This window comes from Equus asinus, chromosome 18 (assembly GCF_041296235.1).
Source record: "Equus asinus isolate D_3611 breed Donkey chromosome 18, EquAss-T2T_v2, whole genome shotgun sequence".
NCBI lineage: Eukaryota > Metazoa > Chordata > Mammalia > Perissodactyla > Equidae > Equus > Equus asinus.
In genome coordinates this window covers 36592551-36617045 of record NC_091807.1, presented here as the reverse complement: position 1 = coordinate 36617045, position 24495 = coordinate 36592551, and the positions used below count along the sequence as shown (strand labels likewise).

At 38.2% G+C, this 24495-nt stretch overlaps 1 protein-coding gene across 4 annotated transcripts in view; it reads left to right on the top strand.

Moving 5' to 3' along the window:
* The window catches only part of DSCAM (DS cell adhesion molecule), a 687554-nt gene that overhangs the window by 396160 nt on the left and 266899 nt on the right, over positions 1–24495 (top strand). For all 4 annotated transcript variants that reach the window (XR_011495418.1, XR_011495417.1, XM_014839281.3 and 1 more), the window contains exons 4-6: positions 9314–9460; positions 17153–17431; positions 18796–19071. Coding sequence is in view for 2 of the 4 variants with exons in the window: in XM_014839281.3 (XP_014694767.2) it covers positions 9314–9460; positions 17153–17431; positions 18796–19071 (702 nt within the window). In the remaining 2 variants the exon portion in view is untranslated. The remainder of the gene's footprint in view (positions 1–9313; positions 9461–17152; positions 17432–18795; positions 19072–24495) is intronic.

The window sequence follows — 24495 nt, the reverse complement described above, 5'->3', positions numbered from 1 at the left end:
TGTCATCAATGTCCAAACAATCATTTAATTCAGCATTGTGCAAGGCGAAGGGAAAGAGAAGATGAGTAAGGCAAACATGAGGATTACTGTATTACGGAGAGGCTGCTGCCATTTGGGAGAGGCAGTCCTAATACACACACACCAACGAGATGGAGTGCAGTTGGGTGTGAACTCATGTGTTATCCAAGCAGCTTAGGAAGGTGGGGAGATCCATTCTTAGTGGTTTAGACTTTTGGGGTCGAGTGTTTGGAGGGGAAGGGTTACAAAGACCAGGGTAAATATTGAAAGCCTCCCCTTCTGCTTTTCAACATGCACAGAAGTGATCAGAGAGAAAACCAAGCAAAACGGAAGGCCATCTTTCAACACATTTACTCCCAAGATCAATATTATCCCAGATTTCTCTCCTTCCCCTCTGCCGTGCTGCTCAAATGAGTTTGGTCTACGCCTGCTGCGTCCATATGCTCACCACCCACTGACACCTTCTTCAAAATAAATTTCAACTGCACAAATAGTGCGCTAAGAGAGTCTTCTTGTCAGATATGCGAATACATGAGACTGTGAAATAAAACATGCAATTCCCACTTCCCTTCCCCTAATCTACTCATGGCTTCAGAGGCTACTATAGTTAACATTTTGGTGAATATCTTTCCTGTCTCTTCATTTACATGCACAAGTGTATACACACACACACATTCATTGCCTTTTGCACGTAACGTTCTGTCATCACTTTATGTTGTGTCTTGGAAATCTTTCCACAGAGCGTGTGTATATATTTATTTACCTTACTGTCTTTTAAATGGCTGCGCAGTATGGATGTACCCTAATTTATTTATTTATTCATCCCTTGATTGGCGTTTAGGTTTGTTTACAACTGTTAATTTTTTACACAACACTACAGAGCACTTCTTGTGCATACATTGATGTGTGCACATGTACGAGTGTTTCCGTAGGACCAGGTTTCTCAAGGGGACAAGCTGGATCGAAATGTTTGCAAGACTTACGTTTGAAATATGCTAGCAGATTGCCCACCAAAAAAACGAAGGTCTTCACCAATTTACCCTCCTACCAGCCCGTGTTCATTTCCCCCATCCTTGTCAAGACTACGTATTATCAAATATTTTAATTTTTTTTCTAATCTCCTGGATGAAAAATAGCATCTTGTTTTAATCTGCATCGATTCAGTCCAGTTCCAAACAAATTCTGTTCAGAAATCAATTAAAATGTAATTCATTTCATTTGTGGGAAATGGGCATTTTTGCAATATCAAGTCATCTGCTCCTGGAGTTGGATGTGCCTCTTCATTTATCCGGGTCTTCTATGATGCCCTTTGGTAATGATTTATAGTATTCTTTAAGTTCATTTTATGTATTTCTAGCTGTTCGTAGCTAGATATTTAACATTTTTATTGATCTAGCAAGTGGGATATTTTGTCATTATATTTTACAACAGATTACAGCTGTCCTAGAGTGCCTTTCTCTAACAGGCATTTACAGGGACATTCTTTTTTAGTATCACAATAGCCCCAAGAAGGTACTATTGTCCCATTGTATGGATGAGGAAACAGAGGCCCCCTTAGGTTACGTTTATGTTCTGGGTTATGCTGATAGGAAGACACAGAGCTGAGATGTTTGCGCCATCTTCTTGGAAGGCCTCTCTTCCCCTGTCCTTTCATAATCCCACACCCTCCTGAGTCTCTGTCCCACCTCTCTCTTGCTGTGTCTTTTGCTGGCCTTCTTCCTTCATTCTCCCTCCATGTGGTTCTTTGGTATCAGTTCCCGTAAAGCATTCCTCAATATGTATAGCTTAATCCCAGAAACTCTGTCTCTAGCCTGACTGTTATCAGGTACTCTAAGTGACTCAGCATGTTCAGGATGGAACTCCTGTCTTTCCTAAAACAGACATCCCTCCCCCGACATCTCTGTTCTGGCAAGGCTTCCACATCCCATCAGGCCCTCAGACTCAGCACGTGGAGCACTCTTCTCCCCAACCAAGCGCTGTTGATTCTTTAGTGTATGTATGTTCCTGTGTTCATCGCTTCTGTTGTGAGATAGGCCTTACTATCTCACACTCTGGCTGTGACCTAGAGCCAGGGAGTGCAGTGGGGGAGGCATGACTCCACCCAGAACACCGAGGGATCATGCTGGCTGGGATCCTTCTAGCTGTATGAACACGGGCAAGTCACTTAACCTCTGTTCCTCACTTTTCTCATCTGTAAAAATGGGAATAATAACATACCTACGGGGCCACCCCTGTGCCTGAGTCGTTAAGTTCGCCCGCTCTGCTTCGGCGGTCCAGGGTTTTGCCGGTTCAGAACCTGGGTGCGGACATGGCACCACTCTTCAGGCCACGCTGAGGTGGCATCCCACATAGCACCATCAGAAAGACCTACAACTAGAATATACAACTATGTACTGGGGGCTTTGGGGAGAAGAAGAAGAAGAAAAAAAGGAGGTTGGCAACAGATGTTAGTTCAGGTGCCAATCTTTAAAAAAATAAAATAAAATAAGGTACCTGCCCCATGGGGCCATCATGAGAACTAAATTGGTCAAAATGTATAACACTTAGCAATGGTGGCTCATCCTAAGTATGCAACACCTATTGGCTCTGATGAGGATTAGGATTAATACCCAGATGTCTCTGTGCCCAGATTTCCCCTTTTTATAGGACAACCATCATATGGGACCAGGGGCTCACCCTACCCCTGTATGACCTCATCTTAGCTAGTTACGTCTGCAATGACCTTATTTCCAAATACAGTCACATTTGAGGTAGTGAAGGTTAGAACTCAACTTACAAATTTTGGAGGGGGCACAATTCAACCGTAACACCAGATTAGATGTCTCACCTTAGGGCCCTGCTCCTTTCTCTTTCTTATATGCAGCTTTCAACTTAATTTTCTTTTAACAGTCATTTTTATCAGGCCACTCAGTTGCTCAAGAAATATCTGTAGCTCCCTCATGCCTGCATCTACTCATGGCTTGGCACCCACCCATCGCATCCCAGAATAGGACACACGTCAGAACCAAACTGAAAGATAAATGCCATTCCAAATCTACATCTGAATTAAGAGACTTGGCTAACTTTATCATGGATGTATATAGATACACATTTTTTTTTTCTATTTCCACTTCTATTTTAGTTAACGCTAATTTAACTTTCAAACTAAAAAATGTAAGATGTCCATTCAAAGGCTCGTCTCATTTCTATTCCCCTATACTTAGAACTTAGATTTCAATCTTATGTTCCTTGAATTTTCCAGAAACTGTTATGAAAACTGCCTAGGAGGGAGCTCAGTTTCATTACACACTATGGCTGTCAATTGGAGGTGGCAGGCACAGCTAATGAAAGTTTCGTTGTGTTGTGTTACCATTAGGCGTCTTATTAGAAGAACCATCTGTTCTTTTGATTACTATTAGCTCAGTTCAGATTGCAATAGCAAAAAATCCCCTCAGATATATTTCTGACTAAGTGAAAAATCAAATATGCTTTTAAAATCTTCCTGAAAATAATGTTGTCCTTATTGAAGATCTAACAGTCTGGTTGTACAGGAAAAAGCCAGAGAGCATAATGAAGGGTAATTAACATCAACATCTTAAAATAAAATCATTTTCATATAAGAATATATTATACTCATTCCTGGAGGGGAAAAATATTCTTTTTGTGTGTTGTACATTAGGAAATTTCCTGCTGAAATCGTAAAAGAGGCGTTTTAGCCTTCTTTCTTTTTACCTAGACTTAAGAAGAGACATTTTGTGTACAAGCAATAATGGACTGTTTCATCCACCCATCTCTTTAACAGGTATTTTTGGGTAGCATAGCCAAGCATTGTTCTGTGTAATGGAGATGAAAATTTAACAAGACAAACCAAGTTCCTGCTATTCTACTTGGAGGACAGAAATGTTAAACCAATCTCAAACACACACAAGATAACTGCACACAGATAGAAGAAAATCAAGTGCTCTGAGCGTGAGTGACCATGGATGTGGTTAATGTGGGCTGACAATGCTGGAAAGTTGACTTAGGAACTGAGGTCAGAATGAGAGAAGGGAGCCAGCCAGGTAGAGATCTGGGCTCAGGGTCCTCCGAGTAGAGCGATTAAAAGAAGGGCAGTGTGTCCAGAGCATGGTGGAAGAAGGAGAGAGTAGAGGGAGGTCAATGCATAAACCATCATAGGTCACCATGAATGCTTTGGTCTAGCAGGACTCTGTCCAGACACCAAATGATTTAAATGACTCGTTGTGTTAAATGATCACGGATGTTGAGTGAAGAATGGGCTGAGAGGAGCAGGGGTGGGAATGGTGTTGGGAGTTTGGGGTTCCTAGACCTGGGTGGTGCAGCAGAGAGAGATGAAACTGGGTGATTCAGGAGATATTTCAGAAGTAGGAACAGAAAGAACTTCTTTGGATGAGATATGAGGGGTGAGGAATGGTTAATTGGAAAACTTCAGAATATGTATCTTGTGTTCAGATACTGAAAAATATGCCGGGGAATATTCTTCTTCAAGTAACATGATAATGATCATAGAGGAAGTCTCCGAGTTTTCATGAAAAGCCCTTTCTACTACAGACAGAATATCTGAAGACAATGTCTCTATAGCCCTCCTCTCCCCACAGCCCCTCCCTGGGATATATAAAGGTACTCGGTGGGCCTTGTTATAGCTTTCTACTCCCTGTTAGGACTCTGTCGTATGACACAGACTCAGAGGGGAAATATTTCGCCTGTAGTAACACAGATCCAACTGGCAGAATTGTGATGTAAAACTCATCTAAGTCATTTCTACTTTGATGCTTTTTTTCTGATACAGGAGGTTGCCTCACATATGTAAGCAAATAAATGAACAAGTAAAAGTGTGCCCTACTGTGTGTGTGTCCATGGACTCTTCCGTGTGTGGCTTAAGCAGGCCTGATGGCCTTGGGTAGCATTATGCACATCCTGTTGATTGACTTATCCTATCAAAACAGCAGAATAGCAAACATGACATTTACTTTTGCAGATACCATTTTTAACGCGTGGCTATTTGTTAGATGACCTCTATGTGTTAATCTAATCTTCAACAGTAGAACAAACTGTTCTACTCACTTGCTCAGATGGGGAGGATGTTACTCCTCATCCTCATCATCTGTCTTTCATGGGTGATCAAACCAAAGTCTAAAGAGGTTGAATGTGTTTTTTGAGGCCACACAGCTAGAAAGCAACGTTGATAGGTTTAAGGCAAATCCACTGGATTCTAAAACCTAGATTATTTTCCTCCACCAGAGGATTCTCTCAAGGTGCGTGAGCTTGTTCCACCTGGAACCAGGAAAAGATCTTTCAATTTGATTCTTTATAAGGACGTGAAAAAAATTAGCTGAGTAGATGGAACAGGCAGATTAATGAAGGATGCTTTCATATATAAAGTTAATTACTTATATCAGAGTAGTATTCAAGGATAAATACAGGCTTGGTGATAAGCACCAGTTTTCGTCCCTAAACGTTGGTGGTTTCCTTCATTCAGGTGAGACAAGGATAATGTCTGTTCCCTGGTTTTACTCCAGCTTCTTCCCTCCCGTCCTGTTTTCTCACCTCGATGCCTTGTGTCTGATCCTGAGACTCAAAGCTGTTTGGATTGTAAGCTTCCTGAATGCAGAGGCTGTGTCTCACGCTTTTCTAGATTCCAGGAGGCCAGGACAGTGCTGGTCCAGTGAATGGGTCTACCATTTGGCTCTGGCTTCCTGCTCGTTCATAACACATTTTGCCTCCTAGAATCAGCTCCAACACGCTCCCTTCTGGAGGCCGCACATGCTTACTTTCTGCAGCTCAGATCTTCAGCTACACCTAGTTGGGCAAAATGGGTTTCTACAACTGTTGCTATTTTAATTTCTCCCTCTGATGCTATTGTACAGAAAACCTCTCTATGCATTCTCCACTGCTCCGCACTGTGGGAGGAATGTGGCTGTACATCATCTACCCAGGATGTTCCTGCAACATTCCCAACTGTGCAACTTTTCCATTTTCTTTGGTGGTTGTATGTCTCTAGATGGAAATATTCTGCTAGTCCCTGTGCTGAGCTTAGCCAGGCTGGCTGAACTGGTACCAAGCCGAGGGTTTATTTTAGTGGCACTAACATACAAGCTCATGTCAGCTAACACTGGAGAATCACTCCAGCCCTTTATCATAACCCATTTACTCTTAGTTTATGCAAAGTTCTAACAGCTTTGATATGTCTCGTTTCTACCTCTCAGCATACTGAATGCATCACATTGTGAGTGTGTCGACTGGGATATTGACAGCACAGAGAAAAACAGCTGATACCCTGCTAGTAAAGGAGGGAGCAGATAAACTATTAAGACAGAACCAGGGGCTTAAAGACCTGGGGACCATTTACTGCATATTGAGAAGCCAGGATAGTTTCTGAGACATCCCTGTAATAATTGAGCAGCGTGATTCAGTGATCAATGTCCACAGTGATGACCCCGAATCCCAGAACCATTCACTATTGTCCGTTGACTGATTTACAATGTGTTTAACGTGACAAAAAGTATGTACTTTATTTTAGAAAGGCTTCCATCTAAAGTGCTAATAGTTTTCCAAGGGAAATAAAGTGACCTATAAAATTTTGGCTTCGCACAGTTGTATGTTACCAGATAGTTCTGAGCAGTAAAGTGATTGTGTGTGTGTGTGTGTGTGTGTGTGTGTGTGAGAGAGAGAGAGACAAAGTCAGAGACACAGAGACAGGCAGAGAGTTTGTGTGTGCAGTTTATTAATAGCGATATTTTGTATTTTAATATTTGCCTATTTTAACAGAAGCACATTCTTCAATCCCATTTAAGGCTGTGAACAAACTATTTATTCTATATGATACAAAACCCCTGGTGATGTAAGGCGGGAAGTGGGGTTCCATGGCAAGTCAGGAAGTAGTTAAAATGATTCCTGGTCACCATGGAGACGAGACATCTGACACTCGAGTTACTTTGTGTGCCCTCCTTGTCCCCTGAGAGTTCCACATGTCTTGGGAGTTCGGACTGGACCCTCATTGGGGTCTTCAGGGCCCTCTCCTGTTCAAAGGCTTCTGTTCTTCATCCTTATTTTATGTTTTAAAATGCTTATCAATTTTGAGATGAGTTTCAATGAGAAATGAGGGGCTACACAGAGATAGTTCAAATTAAGTGCAGTCTTTCAGTCCACTCCTTCTTACTTTGTGTGAATATCTCAGAAAATATTTAAGACAGACAAGGTTCAAGCTTTTCTGAAACGACATGTCTTAAGAGAGTCTTATTCTGCATGCTAAGTGGGTAAAAAAAAAAGTTAGATATTACAGGAGCGAAGTGAGTGATTAAATGAACTGTGCCTGGAGGATAGAGTCTTCTCAGGGATGAGCAGGGTAATGAACGCACGTTGTCGCTTGCGGCTGCTCTGCCCTTGCGCATTTCCCAACACTTCCGAGGGACGGTGCACGGAACGCTTTCCGCTTACATTCTGCCACTGCTGATGGCCTGTCAATCCTGATGAAAATCCTGCTTGTTAAGAAGGTGACCGGGATTACATACATTATCATTTTTGTCCCTCTTTTCTGTCCTTTACTCTGTGCTTTAAAGGAATTGGTTATTAAAACATTATATAAGTATGCAAAATATATTGAAAGAAAAAAATGTTTCAATTATGCACAATGTGTATTGGTAAGAAATGTTTGGTGTCTGATGACACATGACAAGCGGTAAAAGGTATTTTCAAATGCAGTCCTTTTTGGGGGGAGGATAAAGCAAAAATATCTAGAATATACAGCATTTGCTTTTCAAGCTGTTCTAATATTAGCGTATTTATAGCGTATTTTAAATAAGTAACTGATTAGAATTGTTTAAAAGTTAATTTATTACTCAAGATATTTTATACTATTTTAGTAGTTAATTTGTATTCTTTTGAAAAGCTTCTCCTGGATTCATGCTTATGATTCTTTTTATCTGTGTCATTTTGAATTGCTCTCATCTTGCATAAGAAATCATAAGCCATTTTTACTTTGAGCAACTGAATAAAGTTGAATAAAGTATAAAAACTGAATAAAGTGTAGTCCTTACAAGAAATAAACAAGACCTGTAGGAATTTTGTTCACAACTTAAATATTTGAGACCTAACATTAATGAAGTCAAGACTCCTGGTAAATTCCGATGAGAATAAACCAAAGCAAGGTTCAAATGAACCTGAGGAAAACAAACAATAAAAGAAGGGGAATTTTTGGCATCTTAGTCTTTTCCCAAAGAGACAAAATCACATTATCTTTCAGGTAGAATTGTATCAGATGCAGAAATATTCCATAGAAAAAAGTCCAACAGCGGCAGAAAATTTACTGAGTCACCCGCCATGTTGGAGCAAAAACTCACTTTGTGGTTTGCTCTTTTGCCTTTATTTGGTTTATCATCAAAGTATAATTGAACACTGAAAGTTATCTTTAAATATTTACATTTTCAGAGGAAAAAAAATCCTCGTTCTTCTTAAAGCAACACTGATATTTGATCTCTGAGCGTCGGCCATTTCTGCACAACTAGAGTTGTACAGGCAAAAATCACAGATCACATATGGACAATTAATTTTAAAACTAAATTGCACAATCTACAGGTTAAAAACAAACCCACAGGTCAGAGAGAGGTCACCCATGTTCTGTGCTAATATGAAAGAGGAATGGCTGAGTATGATTTTTTTCTCCCTGAGGCGAAAATAGTTGTTGTCAATTATTTAAGTAGGTATTAAGAAATAGCAGAGTACTCTAAAACATTGAATACAGGAAGACTTGATCTTTGTCTTAGAAGATAGTGATAAATGTTGGTTATTACCATGAGGAAATAAGATAATCTTTTCCTGAAAATTTGTCGAATATTTTATTGCTTTATAATCTAACATTTTTGTGTGTTTATTGAAACACTTCAAACTGAGGCAAAAGTTTATACTTTCGTGAGGTGGTAATTTACGAAAGGAAGTTAATACTCTCTTAATTTGTCTTATTCTAAGAAAAAACTGATTGTCAAAGAAAATCTGCTAAATTAGCTCTGTGCCAATTATGTGCCAACTCTTGCTGTAAGACAAATACATGACCTAAAGAATTATTTCATGAGATTAGATTTTCTAAGAATATAGCTACTGAGTATCATATTTAGTAAAAACTGATAATTTATGATAGTTGAAAAATTAAAACAGCTTGGACCTTAAAGTAACAATCACACACCTGTTGTCAGCCTTTACACGAGTTTCCTTCAGGTGAAAAAATACTATTCAACGACTCGGTTTACGTAATTGGGTTGCTTTTGTGCTATTTTAATTGGGTAATGGTTTTCCTCTGTTTCAGGATCTAGATTTCTCATCACATCCATGGGAGCCTTGTATATTAAAGATGTACAGAATGAAGATGGATTATATAATTACCGCTGTATCACGCGACACAGATACACCGGGGAGACGAGGCAGAGCAACAGTGCTAGACTTTTTGTCTCAGGTAAAAACTCATCGAGACTGTGTTTGCCATTTCTGCTATTCCTTTGTTAGCGTCCTGAGAAGACTCAACCAAAATTGTGGACTTCCTGACTAAAATGAAGCCTTCAGTCTTTTTCCGAAATATTTCAGCAACTTAAAGTCTTTTAAACCAATACCAATACAACACAAATATAGAGATTCCAAGTCAAGTCATTTCATGTCTTGTAAAACTCCAAATTCCTTTGACCCTATTTTGAAGACAACACCTCCTTGACCTCCGTATTTGTATGTTCTGTCATGGACAATACCGACCAACACCATGATGCTTCCCGCCATGCATAGCTCTGAGGGAGGAGAGCATCATGTGGAACATACCTCTTGGTCCCCATATTGGGCCTACCAATGTTGTTTGGGGAAACCACACACATCTAAAATTAAAAGTATATTTGCATCTTCCCTCCCCCACTTTCAGGATTATTCTCAAGGGAAGAAAATCTGAAAGCAGTTGATTCCACCCTGGTAAATATGTTAGTTTTGTGCCTTGGGACTTATACTTTGGCAAAATGTCGACTTTTTGCATAATCTTCACAATTCACTTGTTATCTGTCCAACAAGTAAGCAATGCGTCCACACAGTGATGCATTAACATTTCATGGAGCAGTCTGGAAGTGTGAAATGTCCATCTCAGCATTAGAAAATCAAATGCAAAATGCCTGGACTTTGCCCTTATAGGTTTAGAATGTAAAATTGCTCCATGCAACGGATATTTTATTGGTATTGATGCTTTGTGAGGAGAAGTGATGGAAGGTTGTTAAATGTTGGGATAGTTGAAAACATTGTCACCTGAACACACACTTACTGTCTTTGGCCATGCTCTCTCTGGATTCCTCTTCTCCATTCACATTCTAAAAACAGCCAAAGCCTGCATGTCTTTCAAGGTCAAGCACAAACATAAGCCAGAATTCAGTGATTTCTCCTCTGAATTTGAAAATGTTTTCTCTTTACCTGTTCTATGTCAATTGTTACCTTTTCCCTAGTTTTACAGCTAGGAAACTTCCCCAATGATAAAGTGGCAAAAGAATGCCTTATGTGCAAAGTTAATAATCACAGCATTACTTATACTAGTAAAATCTTGCAAGCAACCCCAATATCCATCAATAGGGGATAATTAAATAAATCATGGTGCAGACACTGAATGGAGTAGTATACAGGCAGAAAAAGGAATGGAGATGATCTCTATAACCAAAATGGAGTAATAGCCAAGATATATTGTTAGATGATAAAAGGAAGGTGCAGAACAGTATATATAGCATGCAGTCTTTCATGTAAGGAAGGTGGGAGAATATATGTAGATCTTCTCATTGTGAAAAGCAATATTAGAAAAGTAACCTAAAAACTTAATAAAATTGCTTGCCTTTAGGGGAAAAAGTAGAAAGGACGTGGAGGCAAATAAGACTTATTTGAATATATCTTGTTACGTAGTTTCAACTTTAAAATCACGCAGATGGTTTATATTTCAAAATATTGTTGAAAAATGAATGTTAAAAATGGAAAATATACTGAAGCAAATGAATCTGCATGCATATTGAGTAGTTGAGGTAACCAAACATAGAAAATAATTATTTCAAGTAACTTTTTAAGACATAATTTTTGACTATGTATCTATGAAAAATATAAAGATAAACACAGCTTAAAATAAATTGCTAAAATTCATTTGGTTGCCTAATTTTTTATTTTATTTTTTTATTGGGGTGACATTGGTTTATAACATTTTATAGATTTCAGGTGTACATAATTATAATTCAACTTCTGTATGCACTTAAATTGTGTTCACCATCAAAAGTCCAGTTGCCATCTCGCCATACGAATGAGCCCCTTTGCCCAGTTCACCCTTTCCCCAACCCCCTTACCCTTAACCACCAATTCCTTACCCTTTGGAATCTGTGTGTTTGTTTGTTGTTCTTATTGTTTTTATCTTCCACATATGAGTGAAATCATATGGTATTTGCCTTTCTCTGTCTGGCAGTTCACTTAGCATAGTATCCTCAAGGTCTACATTACTAGTATTATTTTTTGAAAAATGTATTATTCATAAAAATATTGTTAGTGTTATTTTTTGAAAATATATTTATTTATATTTATTATGGGAAATATAATAGGAGTTTGTTGTTAGTGCCATGAAGTTGATTCTGACTCCTGCCCAGTCTTTCTCACTTTCTGGATGTACTGCTATTGAAAGGGTTTTCATGGCCAATTTTTTTCATAAGTGGGTGGCCAGGTCCTCCTTCTTGGTCTGTCTTAGTCTGAAGCTCTGCTGAAACCTGTTACCATGGGTGACCCTGAAATACGGGTGGTATAGCTTTCAGCATCACAGCAACATGCAGCCTCCACAGTATGACACTCAAAAGATGGGCGGTGTGGTTCCCTGCCCAGGAAACAAACCCACACTAAGGCAGTGAGTGTGCCAAATCTTAACCAGTAGACCACAAGGGCTGGCTATAATAGAAGAGGGGGAAAATAATTATATTTGTGTTCTTTTTATTTGGAACCAAGATTTTCAGTGTAAGAAAAAAGTTTAAAATCAAAGAACTAAAGTAAAATCCTTGAATTGCTAAATTCCAGTTAAAGTTAGCAGTATGCACTCATTTTTTATGTTTTTGAATACGTATTTCCAAGGTCTTTTCACTGAAGAGGCCAGAAGCACTGGGCAACCAATAGCAACAAGCACATCTAACGTCTACGTCACTGTCTCCTGTAAATATCATTCTCCACTAAAAGGGACGATGTGTTCTTGGAAGAATGGTGGATTATAGGTCTGGGACAGCAAGTGTATAAGACGAGCTTAAACATTAATGGAGTCTTGTCAAAATGATACAGAAGCCAACTTCTAAAAGGGATCTCATTGGTCAAAAGTGTGATGAGCTGAATGTCAAAAATAATGATTGCACGTAACTGATAACAAATATTTTTTAAACTCTTGGTTCCTTATGATTATATACATACATATCCTTTTAATAATAGCAAAACCAATAATAAGAATCTCACTGGGGGGCCGGCCCAGTGGCATAGTGGTTAAGTTCGCATGTTCCTCTTCAGTGGACCTGGGCTGCCCAGATTTGGATCCTGGCCACAGACATACACACCACTCTTCAAGCCATACTGTGGCAGCATCCCACATACAAAGTAGAGGAAGGTTGGCACAGATGTTAGCTCAGGGACTATCTTTCTCACACACACACACACGCACACACACACTCACTACATATATATATATATTTAAAGAATCTCATTGGTCTACATAGCAGTATCTAGGGCACTAAGTCTTGATAGTTGATGATTAAGGAGAGCAACAAAAATTCTCCCTGTCTTTTCTATAGTTACTGTATTTCAAGATAACCAGACAACCCTAGTTCAGGAAGGAAAGGTCTTATTTATAGAATAATTACATCTATGTAATTATCTAATTACTTACAAAGGAAATTTAAAAAAATTAGAAAATCCCGTTTTCAACCCTTAATAAAATAACTAATTCAGACAAACATTATCACCTGAACTTGCTGATCAATTTAGCAACACTGTGTGGAAAAGCCACACATTTTGTGGATGCAAAGAGAAAGAAAAAAGGTTGAACTTGATCTAGTTGATCCATTAGAACTAAATTCCAGTTCATAAGAAAATTGGCAATAGAGGAGCATGTTAAATGACACTGTGAAGAAACAAATTCGGAATGTGGGATTTCCCATAGACAACTCACCTGATTTCTTCAAGTCAAAGACATGAGAGAGAAAAAGGAGGAAGGTTTGCTCTGGATTAAAAGAGACTCAAGATACATAATAACTAAAAGTTAACTTCAGAACAATCCTGACTTAATTACCTCCATTGTAATAATAATAGTAATAATCATAATCATAAGGCTTGTTTTAGCTTATCAGGAAAAAATTAATGCGTAGTAGATAATAGATGATACCAAAGGTTATGATGACTATTGTGTGATATTGGTATTGTGATCATATGAGGAAACTCTTATTTTTATTAGCGAAACATTCTCATGATACAGTGATAAGATAACATAGATTCTATGATTTGACTCAAATGTGTCAGCAACAAAAGTGAAGACTATAGAGAAAGAAACAAATAGACAAAGAAGAAAAAATGTTGATGCCTGTTAAGTCTGGGTGATGAATATATGGGATGTATTATATTATTCTCTCTAATTTTGTGTATCTGCAAATTTTTGTGATAAAAACTAACTTTTGAAAATGTAGATAAAACGTTTGAAGACAAAGGGGTGAAAATTAAACACAATGCTTTTCGGTTGTATTAATTCTGTGTATGGACAAACGTCCCCAGGAGAGTGTCTCAAGCGTTGCTTAAGTTGTGTACTTAAAGCAGGAAAAGAAATGCCCCATTCTTTTCTTATAAAATAGTTTTGTTGAGATTTAATTTACCAGCCATAAACCTCACCCCCTTTAAGTATACAATTCAATCATTTCAGTAAATATATAGAATGGTGCAACCATCACTATAATTCAATTGTAGGACATTTCTATTATCCAAAAATATCCCTCCTGCCATTTGCAGTGAATTCCAATTCCCAGCCCCAGCTCCAGGCAACCACTAATCTACTGCCTATAGATTTGCATTTTCTGCATATTTTATATAAATTGGATCATAGAGTATGTGGCTTTGTATGAGACTTCTTTCATTTAGCATAATCTTTTGAGGTTCATCCATGTTGTGATATGTATCCGTAGTTCACTCTTTTTTATTGCTGAATAGTATTCCATTGTATGTATATATGCATTTTGTTTGTCTATTTACTAAATGATGAACATTTAGATGGTTTCCACTTTTAGACAATTATGAACAATCCTGCTATGAATATTTGTGTACAACCCACTCTTTCAGTGAACATACATTTCATTTCTCTAAGGTAGATATCCAGGAGTGGGACTTTTGGACCTTATGGTAAATTGAAGTTTCACATTTTAAGAAACTAGCAAACTGTTTTCCAAAGTGGCTGCACCATTTTGCATTCCCACCAAGAACGTATGAGGCTTCCATTTCGTCTCCACACCTTGAGGAGCGCTTGTTGTTCATGTTTTTCTTGCAGCCGTCCTAGTGGGGGTGAAGCAGTAACTCACTGTGGTTTTAATTTGCATCATCCTAGTGGCTGATGATACTGCGCATCTTTCCATGTGCTTATTAATCATTTGTATCTCTTCTGTTGTGATTTATCTATTCAAATCTTTTGCCCTGTTATTGCTTGGGTTTTTTCTTATCATAGACATGTAAGGGCTCTTTATATTTCTTGGATATAAGTCCTTTATCAGAAATATTATTTGCAAATATGTTCTCCCAGTATGTTGCTTCTTACTTTATTTTCTTAATGATATCTTTGAAAGTATAAAATATTTTAATTTTCATGAAATTTAATATGTTGATTACTTGCCACTTATTTTGGTGTTGTGTTTAAGAACTCTGTCAGATCCAAGATCACAAAGAATTTTTTCTATCTTTTCTCCTAAAAATTTTATAGATTTAGCTCTTACAATTAGGTCTATGATCCATTTTGAGTTAATTTTTGTAGGTGGTATGAAGTAAGGCTCCAAATTCTTATTTTTGATACGGATATCCAATTGTCCCATTCATTTTTCTTAAAAAGTCATCAGAACTATACAGAACTCTCTTAAACCTATTTGAAAAATTTGTATCAATAATTAGTTTTAGTCAGAATAAAATTTTTAAGCACAGTCATTGAGTATTGATTTTTTATGACTAGCGTTGGAAATGGGCACCTCTTGTTTCCTAAGATTGTGGGTTTCTCCTGCAAAAATTTTTATTAGCCACCCCCACCAAAGGAGTGACTCCTTCTTTGTGTTGCCTTTTCCAACCCTAATCCTACCTCCTACTCTAAGCAAAATGACAGAGTTTGTAACTAGTTAGCCCCCAAGAAAGTAGCTTGTTCTTCAAAGCAACACTTTCCCAAGTCCATCTGTAATTTCCTCCAGGAGGTGGAATAAAGTGATAAGACCTTCACCGGCAAGGCCTCTGTACCTGGCGTTGTGGACTTGTCTGTCTGTAACGCCTCTGGAGCCCCACACTCAAACACATGAGGGAAGGTAATTAGGGAACATGGAATTCTTCAGTTAATGAATGGTGGAACTTCAGAAGAGTCCTGGAAACTCAGTCACGTATTCCTTATGAGATTATTTAGGTCCCCTTAGCATATCCCATGAGGACATTCACATTGTTCTCAGAAGGCACCAGCAAAGTGAAAAGAGCTGCAAGTTTGTCAAGGTTTCCTATCTCTGATGATGCAAAGAAAAGCCACAGCGGAAGCAGTTTCCACTGAACATTTTTGTGGTTTTCACTCATTCCTGATGATTGCCCCTGGTGGCTGACTAAGGAACCACAGCATTTCATTGCAGATAGAGTAAAACAGCTGTGGCACTTTTCCCGGCAACACAAAGATAAAACATGGCTGTGGCGCTTTTCCCACCAACACAAAGATAAAACATATCAGGAGTTAGAAGCCTGTTTCTGTTCCATAATATCTTTGTGGACACCAGTGTGGCTGCTCACGTGTGTGGTCTAGTGCAATTCTGAACAGGAAGGATTAGAAGAGATGGCAAGGAAAGATCATTGAGTTGTATTTTTAGCACCCAATCAAGGATCCCTATTTTTGCGTTCTTCGTAATAATCCCTTAGAATGTCACTTCCTCCAAGCAAGCTCAGACATTGAACTGAGTGGTTTCCACTGACCCAGTTCTTGAGACTGTTTTATCCTTTTCCTCATCTGGCTCAAGAATATAATGCAAGCTAAACATCGTTTGGGAGAACAGGCTAATTATACATTGTTTATGGCTTTTTAAAACCAGAGCCCTGTCATAAGTGATAATCTGGAAACTTCTTATTTTATTAAGCATGTAATTCTTTCCACAACTTGATGGTCTTCATTCCTTTATCTCTCCTCAGAGAGACCATCCATGAAGACCATCCCCAAAGCCCCCTACACTCCACCCCCAACACCTATACCTTCACTCTCTCTGTTGTGTCATTCTCTTTTATTTCATTGCACACTTACTGCATGCTAAATTACCTGTATGCATCTGTTTACCTATACGTTGCTGACCACTCCACACACACACATCCACCCAACTAGAATGGAAGCTTCATGAGGGCACATCTTCGCCTGTCTTGTTCACCACTGCGTCTCCAAGGCCTAACTCTGTGCTAGTCCTGGACTTGGGGGCTCAAACCATATTGTGAAATGAATAAATGAATTCAAATTCAAATTCAATAACTACAGGTAAAACTCTTTTTTTGTGAAATAAATTTTACTAATGTTAAACAACTTTCTGCTACTGTTGCTGTTTTGAAAGGGGAAGTCTGACATTCTCTGGTTATAACACAACCCAGCTCTTGGCCTGAACCAGCAACTCCTGTTCGAGCATGCCAGTTCTGGAGTTCTTAGTTATTTAGGAGAGAGTGAGAAGGAAGACCTTTTCTGCTTCAACCATTTGCAAATTCTGAGCAGAAGAAATTTATATGAATAGCGTATTTTTTTTCTGTTCACCTACAAAATTTTAAAGATTTATATTAATAGTTGGTGTGATGTATAGAACTTAAATTATACACGAGGCCCTGTGATTCTAAACGTCCATTTCAACTCCTCATTCACTGTATCTAAGACTTTTCTTTTCTTCTGCAGACCCAGCGAACTCAGCCCCGTCCATACTGGATGGGTTTGATCATCGCAAAGCCATGGCAGGGCAGCGTGTGGAGCTGCCTTGCAAAGCGCTTGGGCACCCTGAGCCAGATTACCGCTGGCTGAAGGACAACATGCCCCTGGAACTTTCTGGAAGGTTCCATAAGACCGTGACAGGGCTGCTCATTGAGAACACTCGTCCCTCAGACTCAGGCAGCTATGTGTGTGAAGTGTCCAACAGATATGGAACTGCTAAGGTTATAGGCCGACTGTACGTGAAACGTAAGTTGGACGGTAACTTGCAATGGTGATGTTGGCTGCCTCTGATGGAACTCTCGTTATCAGCTGATCTTTGGGGTTTCTTTATAGCCTTCCATTAATCGTCACAACAGTCCTGCCGAGACCAATTCTAGCCCCATTTTTCACATGAGGAAATTAATGCTCAGACAGATTGCTCAAGGTTACACAGCTGGAGAGTTTGGGGCTCAGGATTGGAATTCAGGTCTGTCTGATCCCCAAACCTCCAAAACTCCATTAGGCCACAGGATACATTTCTGAGATAATGTTACCTAGCTGTTGAATTCAGAATGGCCAGTCTGTCTGAAAATTCATACAAAGAAGAGCGGCAGCGTTGCACTGTCAGCACAAGTGATGGCAGTCACATCAAAGTGGTTGTCCTTGGCCTGTTTTCAGAAGCTACTTTAAATTCAAAATGGGGCTATTATCAGCAGAAATATAAGGCTCTAAATAATCCAAATATTGGACTTGGACTCAATATTATGGATCATTTGGTCCAAGTATGGTGGATAGATTTCATCTCCCATTGATTTGTAGTGATGATCTTGAGGAATGAGCTGAGAAGGATGCTGAAGGCAGACTTGGAGGAAGGAGGCATGTGATTGCAAGAGGATCCCTCTTGTCTAGTCAAACACCATCTGACTCAAATAACGTACAAAGATGTTTGGTAACTTTATGGCTCATGCTAGTTGCACCCAAATGTTGTTCATCTTTGTCTCACCTGTGAGCTTAACCCCACCGTTGGCATACAATAGATGCTCAATAAATGCTTGCTACATTGAATTGGGTTTGTGGAATGAAGACATAGGAAGTCAAGGATGAGTATTCCATCCCTGTACAAACCAGTTAGCCTCAGTTTAAGGAAAAACTCTGTTTCATGGTCACAAATTCTAATATCAACCTGTTTTCTTACAGTTGTGTCTTGTTGGCCCTGGTTAAGCCACATAGGGGATGTGAATGAGTATATGTGTATGTGAGAATGGTCCAGAGAAAACCCATGAGTGTTGCCTTGAGATGAGGCAAATAGGATTTAAGTATTCAAATATTACTGGTAACCAGCACACTGCATTTCTTATTGTTAGTGAGTTAATCCTCACATTTACTCAGGTGAAAAGCAATTTGACCAGCATTAGTCCACTTGCTACCTAGAGAAAGCTGGCTAGAAAAAACAAGTAGCAAAGAGGGTGCTCCCAACAAAACGGTGCACTATGAATGAACACCGCACATTAGAACTTATGGAGTATGCTTGCAATGATGCATTTGCCTGGTCCAAAGTCCATGATCTTGTTGAAATGATATCTACATATGTGATGTTTTTACCTTCTTTTTTCTCTTACCAAAATCTCCAGAGCCGCTGAAAGCTACCATCAGCCCCAGGAAAGTTAAAAGCAGCGTGGGTAGCCAGGTTTCCTTGTCCTGCAGCGTGACAGGAAGTGAGGACCAGGAACTGTCCTGGTACCGAAACGGTGAAATCCTCAATCCTGGAAAAAATGTGAGGATCACAGGGATCAACCACGAAAACCTTATAATGGATCACATGGTCAAAAGTGACGGGGGCGCATACCAGTGCTTTGTGCGCAAGGATAAGCTGTCCGCTCAAGACTATGTGCAGGTGGTCCTTGAAGGTCAGTGGGCCTTGTTATGGGGTTCGGCTGAAAAAGAACCCAAACCCAGAGCACTCAAAAAGAAGAATAAAGGGTGAAACGGTGCTGATAACTCTTAGTTTTAAGATTTCTATCTATCTGACCTAAGAATAACTCTACCGTAATTTTTCCAGCTAACTCAGGCAAATGAAAGAGCAAGTTCTGATGAAATGAAATGGTGTCTGGTAGAAGTAACATTAGTAACATAAACTTAAGTAACGGAAATGTTTCCCACTCATGTGTTTAAAGTTACTTGTTACAATATAGACCTCAGAAACTTGAAACCTCCGGTTTGGCGGACAATTCGTTGTCCTCTAGATATTATTATCCTCTAGAATCTCTCAATAATGTTTTGTTTGGAGGGCCGTTTTATGCCCTGTGGGATGTTTAGCAGCATCTCTAGCCTCTCCCTACTAGATGATAGTAGCACCCCCCTCAAGTTGTGACAATTAAAAAATGTCTCTAGACATTGCCAAATGTCCCCTTGGGGAGCAAAATAGCCTCCAGTTGAGAAGCAAAACTTTAAAGGCAAAATGCAGGGCAACATTTTGATGTAATGCAAATGGATCTGGTTTGAGGGTTGCCACTGATTGGGTCCAGATTTACGTGAATGGAATTTGTGAGGAATTACCTTGGGATGTGGTAATAGGTTTTAGGTATGTTGTACTGTTTTCTTTTCTTAACTGCCTACTTACATCTTCAAGCTTATCAATCAGCCAAGGAAAGAAGCTATCAAGGTAACACTCAAGTGAGACATATGTTTATCATCAGTTATTAAACTAGGTTTTATCTATATATTTGCATGTCTTGTTGGAAATTGTGTCCTTATATGTAATTTAAAATTCATATGTTGCCAACTTATTAAAATAATTACATGACTTTCATATAGCCTACAGGGGGAACAATAAAATCCATTTATATATGAAAATAAATTTAAATATGTCTTCATGCTAACAGGGTATTTCTATTGTTACTTTCTTAAACTTGGCTAATTTTAAGAAGGAACAGGCTTAAAGCAATGAGATTCTTATTTTGATTTTAGAATTTCCTTGCAGACAGTGAGATCTTTAAATCAGAGGAAAAGTAGCTGAAGGCATGGTACTCCTATTAAATGCCTGACACTGTGTTCCACATAATAATTAAGTGCAGAAAATAATCAATTTGTAAAGAGCCGGTTTGTTAATGATGATGCACTGTAGTTTTTACATAGTCACTATTTTCAGATTCTTTGTAGAAAAGGGAGAGATTACCTGTCCAGGTCTGGTTACCTTGGCAACCATCTCATGTGACTAAGAAAACCTAAAGAGCATATTGATAATCCATAATAATGTCAGAAGAGTTCAGGTTATCGGAGAGTGACAGCAAGAAAGATTTCAAAGACACTCAGCACTCACTGGGGAAATAATGTCTGCTTTCATCTCCAAAAAAGCCTGTCACTTGAATAAAAAAGGGGGGGCAGAGGAGCCTACAGAGCATACTCATGGATTTATTTGTCGCATGTCAGTTTCCATTCAGGACAAGAAGCTTCACTTTATTTTTTTCTCTTCTGAGAGATGACAGTTCTAATGTAGCAAAAGAGAGCAGAAATGGAATTACAAACACATATCTAATATCTGCATTAAAGTGGTGTCTAACTAGTATTTTCCGATAAAACCTCCTATTATTTTATGGTTTAACATAAATCATAAAATCTCACAATACTATGAACTAAGAATGGCCATTGATAGAATGCATAATCTGAGAGTATTTCCTCTGAGGCCAAAAGAATTGGAATGAAGTGTAAAGAAAATAGAATCTAATAATTATGGGTTCAAGATCAAAACCAGAATAACTGGAGAATGGAATAGTAAAAAAAGAATAAGAACAGGTCCTATTTCAGGAAATTATAGAATAGCATGTATCAGATTAACTTGCAAGAAGATAAAAATTATGAAATTTGGGGAAAGCAAAAGTGTATGCGGACACTGGGGAGACACTCAAAAGCAGACATAAATGATTTGACCTTTAAAAGAAGGAGAAAGAACTGGGTGATATCTACATTGATACCACATTTCCCCTCAGGATGGACATTCTCCAGTCTTTGTGGGGTAGGGGGAAAAAAACTAGAGCACTAGAAGAAAAGCAGAAAGCTGCAGTCTTATGGGATTGAGGTATGGAAGGGCAGAGGTCTGTACTGTCAAATCACCTGCTTATTGAAGGAGGTGAGTAGGAATTCCAGGAAAGAGGAAATAACAGTAGGGAATCCTAAAATCTAAAAGCAAAATTCCTTGAAAAACTTAGTGGACACCTGAACTGCAAAAATTTGAAGGCAGGTCCAAGTATACAATAAAAATAAGTAGACATACAAAAAAAAACAACTACAACAGGACGTTGTGACCAGAGGTCAAAAGGCAAAGTAGCCAATAGAAATAGACATTGAGAGAACCCAGATGTTAGAATAAGCAAAGACTTTAAAGCTTCTATTTAAAATATGTTCAATAACTTAAAGGAAAGTATAGGCATAAGGAATGAACATCTTGGAAAGACCAGCAGAGAAAATGGAAACTATAAAAAGGAACCAAGAGAAATGGAAAATTCACTGTATTGACTTTAATGGAAGATCAGAGAAGGAGGAAGAGAGGGTCAGTGAACTTGAAGATTAATTAAAATAAAATATCCAACATGAAGCACAGAGAGAAAGAAGACTGCAAGGAAAATGAACAGAGCCTCAATGGCATGTGGGACATTTATCAGATGGCCTGATATACGTATAATTAGAGGGCCAGAGAAATAGCAGACAGAGAATGAGGAAGAAAAATATTTGAAAAAGTAATGACTATAATTTTCCCAAATTTGGTTTAAAAAATAAGCCAAGAAACTCAGCAAGCCCCAAGAAGCATAAATAAAAAGAAAATCACATGCAGGCATATCTGAATCAAGTTGCTGAAAAAAAAGATAAATAGAAAATCTTGTAATTCTGAGGGAGGAAACATATTACATAAAAAAATGAAGTCATGAGGTCAACCTCGTGGCATAGTGGTGAAGTTCAGTACACCCCACTTTGGTGGCCTGGGTTCATGGATTTGGATCCCCGGTGTAGAACTACTCCACTCAACGGCCATGCTGTGGCAGTGACCCACATACAAAATAGAGGAAGTTTGGCACAGCTATTAGCTCAGGGCTAATCTTCCTCAAGCAAGAAAAGAGGAAGATTGGCAACAGATGTTAGCTCAGGGGGACTGTTCCTCAGCAAAAAAGAAAAGAATAAGAAGTCATTCAGGCTGAAGGGAAATGACCTAAAATGGAAGCTTAGATCTGTAGGAATAAAGAACATGAGAAATGATAGTAAATATGTTAAAAAAATTTAGCAAAATTGTTTTTTTCTTTTCATTTTTTTAAACAATTGACAAATCATACAATTATAAAATCACAACACTGTATTATAGAGTTTATAACATAAATAGATAATAACCCAAAGAACAGAATATAAATTAAATTATTTGAAAGTATTTGTTTCAAGGTTCTTACATTTCACATGGAGATTATAATCTTAAATTTTAGCACAGGTGATTAAAATTATATAGATAGATGTGCCAGGCTGGTGGCATTGTGGTTGAGTTTGTGTGTTCCACTTCAACAGCCTGGAGTTTGCGGGTTCGGATGCCAGGTGTGGACCTACACTCCACTCATCAGCCATGCTGTGGTGGCATCCCATGTACAAAGTGGAGGAGGATTGGGACAGATGTTAGCCCAGGGCCGCTCTTCTTCAAGCAAAAAAGAGGGATATTGGCAATAGATGTTGGCTCAGGGCCAACATTCCTCACCTCCTCCCCCCAAAAATACATATAGGTATATGCATACATACACATATACATATTAGTATTCATATACATATAAATATGTATTTGTGTAAGTGTCTCTCTATACAAATATGTATATATATATAAATATGTATATATGGATCTGTATATCTATGCATCTGTCTATATAAAACTCAGTTGGAATTTATCCCATAAGTGCAAGATTGGCAAAACATTAAAAATAAAACTTATCTATGTATATGTAAGTCATCATATTAACAGAATAAAGGAGAAAAAGTAATTGATGACCTCAATATATCAACAAAAAAATCATTTGACAAAATTCAACATCCATTCAGAAGGAAAATTCTCAGCAAACTAGGAGGATAAGGAACTTCCTTGACCTGATTAATGTCATCTATGAACAATCTATAATGGCATCTATGAATAATCTATAGCTATAGTCATCCTTAACGGTTAAACATTAAATATTTTTCATTTAACATTGAGACCAAGGCTAGGAGGCTCACACCTTCCACTTCTATCCAACGTTGTACTACAAGTCCTAGCCAGGCATGAATAGAAAACAAAATGTATAAAGTTTGGAAAGGAAAAATTTCAGCTGTCTTTAATCACAGGACTTGTTTACTTAGAAAACCCCAAGAAATCTATCAAACAATTCCTAGAAGCGTAAGTGGGTTTAGGAAGTCATAGGATACAAGATCAATGTAAAAAATGCAATTTTATTTTTACATAGTAGGAACAAACAATTGGAAAATAATATTTTAAAATTCCCATTACATTAGCATAAAACATAAGACATTTAGGAATAATTTAACAACAGATGTGAGAGAGCTCAACATGTAAAACGATACAACATTGCTAATATAAAATTGTGAGAACCTGAAACATTGGAAGGACATGCCATATTCAAGGACTGGGAAAGTAATTTCTTAAGGTAACGGTTCTCTCTAAAATGATTGATGTAATCCCAATCAAAATCTCTACAGCTTTTATGGATGACTTTAAAATTTATATAGAAAAGTGGAAGTCCTGTAGTCCAAACGGATTTAAAAAATATATATGGAAAAGTAAAGAACTGAGAATCACTCCAACAGTCTTGAAAAAAGGAATAAAGTTGGAGGACTCATCCTACTAGGTTTGAAGACTTACTCTACATCTGCATTAAACGAGGTAGATGTATTGCTCGGTGGAACACAATCGATGGTCCAGAAACATGCTCACACATATATGTTGAAGGGATTTGCAAAAGAACACACGATATTCAATAGGTAAAGGAAAGTCTTTTCGACCAACAGTACCGAAACTACTCAATGAAGGTATGGAAAGAAATGAATGTCAATCCCTACCTGACACTTTATACTTTACACAAAAATTAATGGGATATGAATTATAGATTGAAATTTAAAGTCAAAAACTATAAAGTCTCGAAAAAGAAGCACAGAAGAATTCTTCATCATTTTGGGATAGATAAAGCTTTCTTAGGACCAAGAAAACACAGAGTGGCAAAGAGAAAGACATCATTAAGAAAAGGAAAAGGCAACTACAGACTGAAAGAAGCTATTTTACACACATGAGCACACATATGTGTTATATTCTATATATG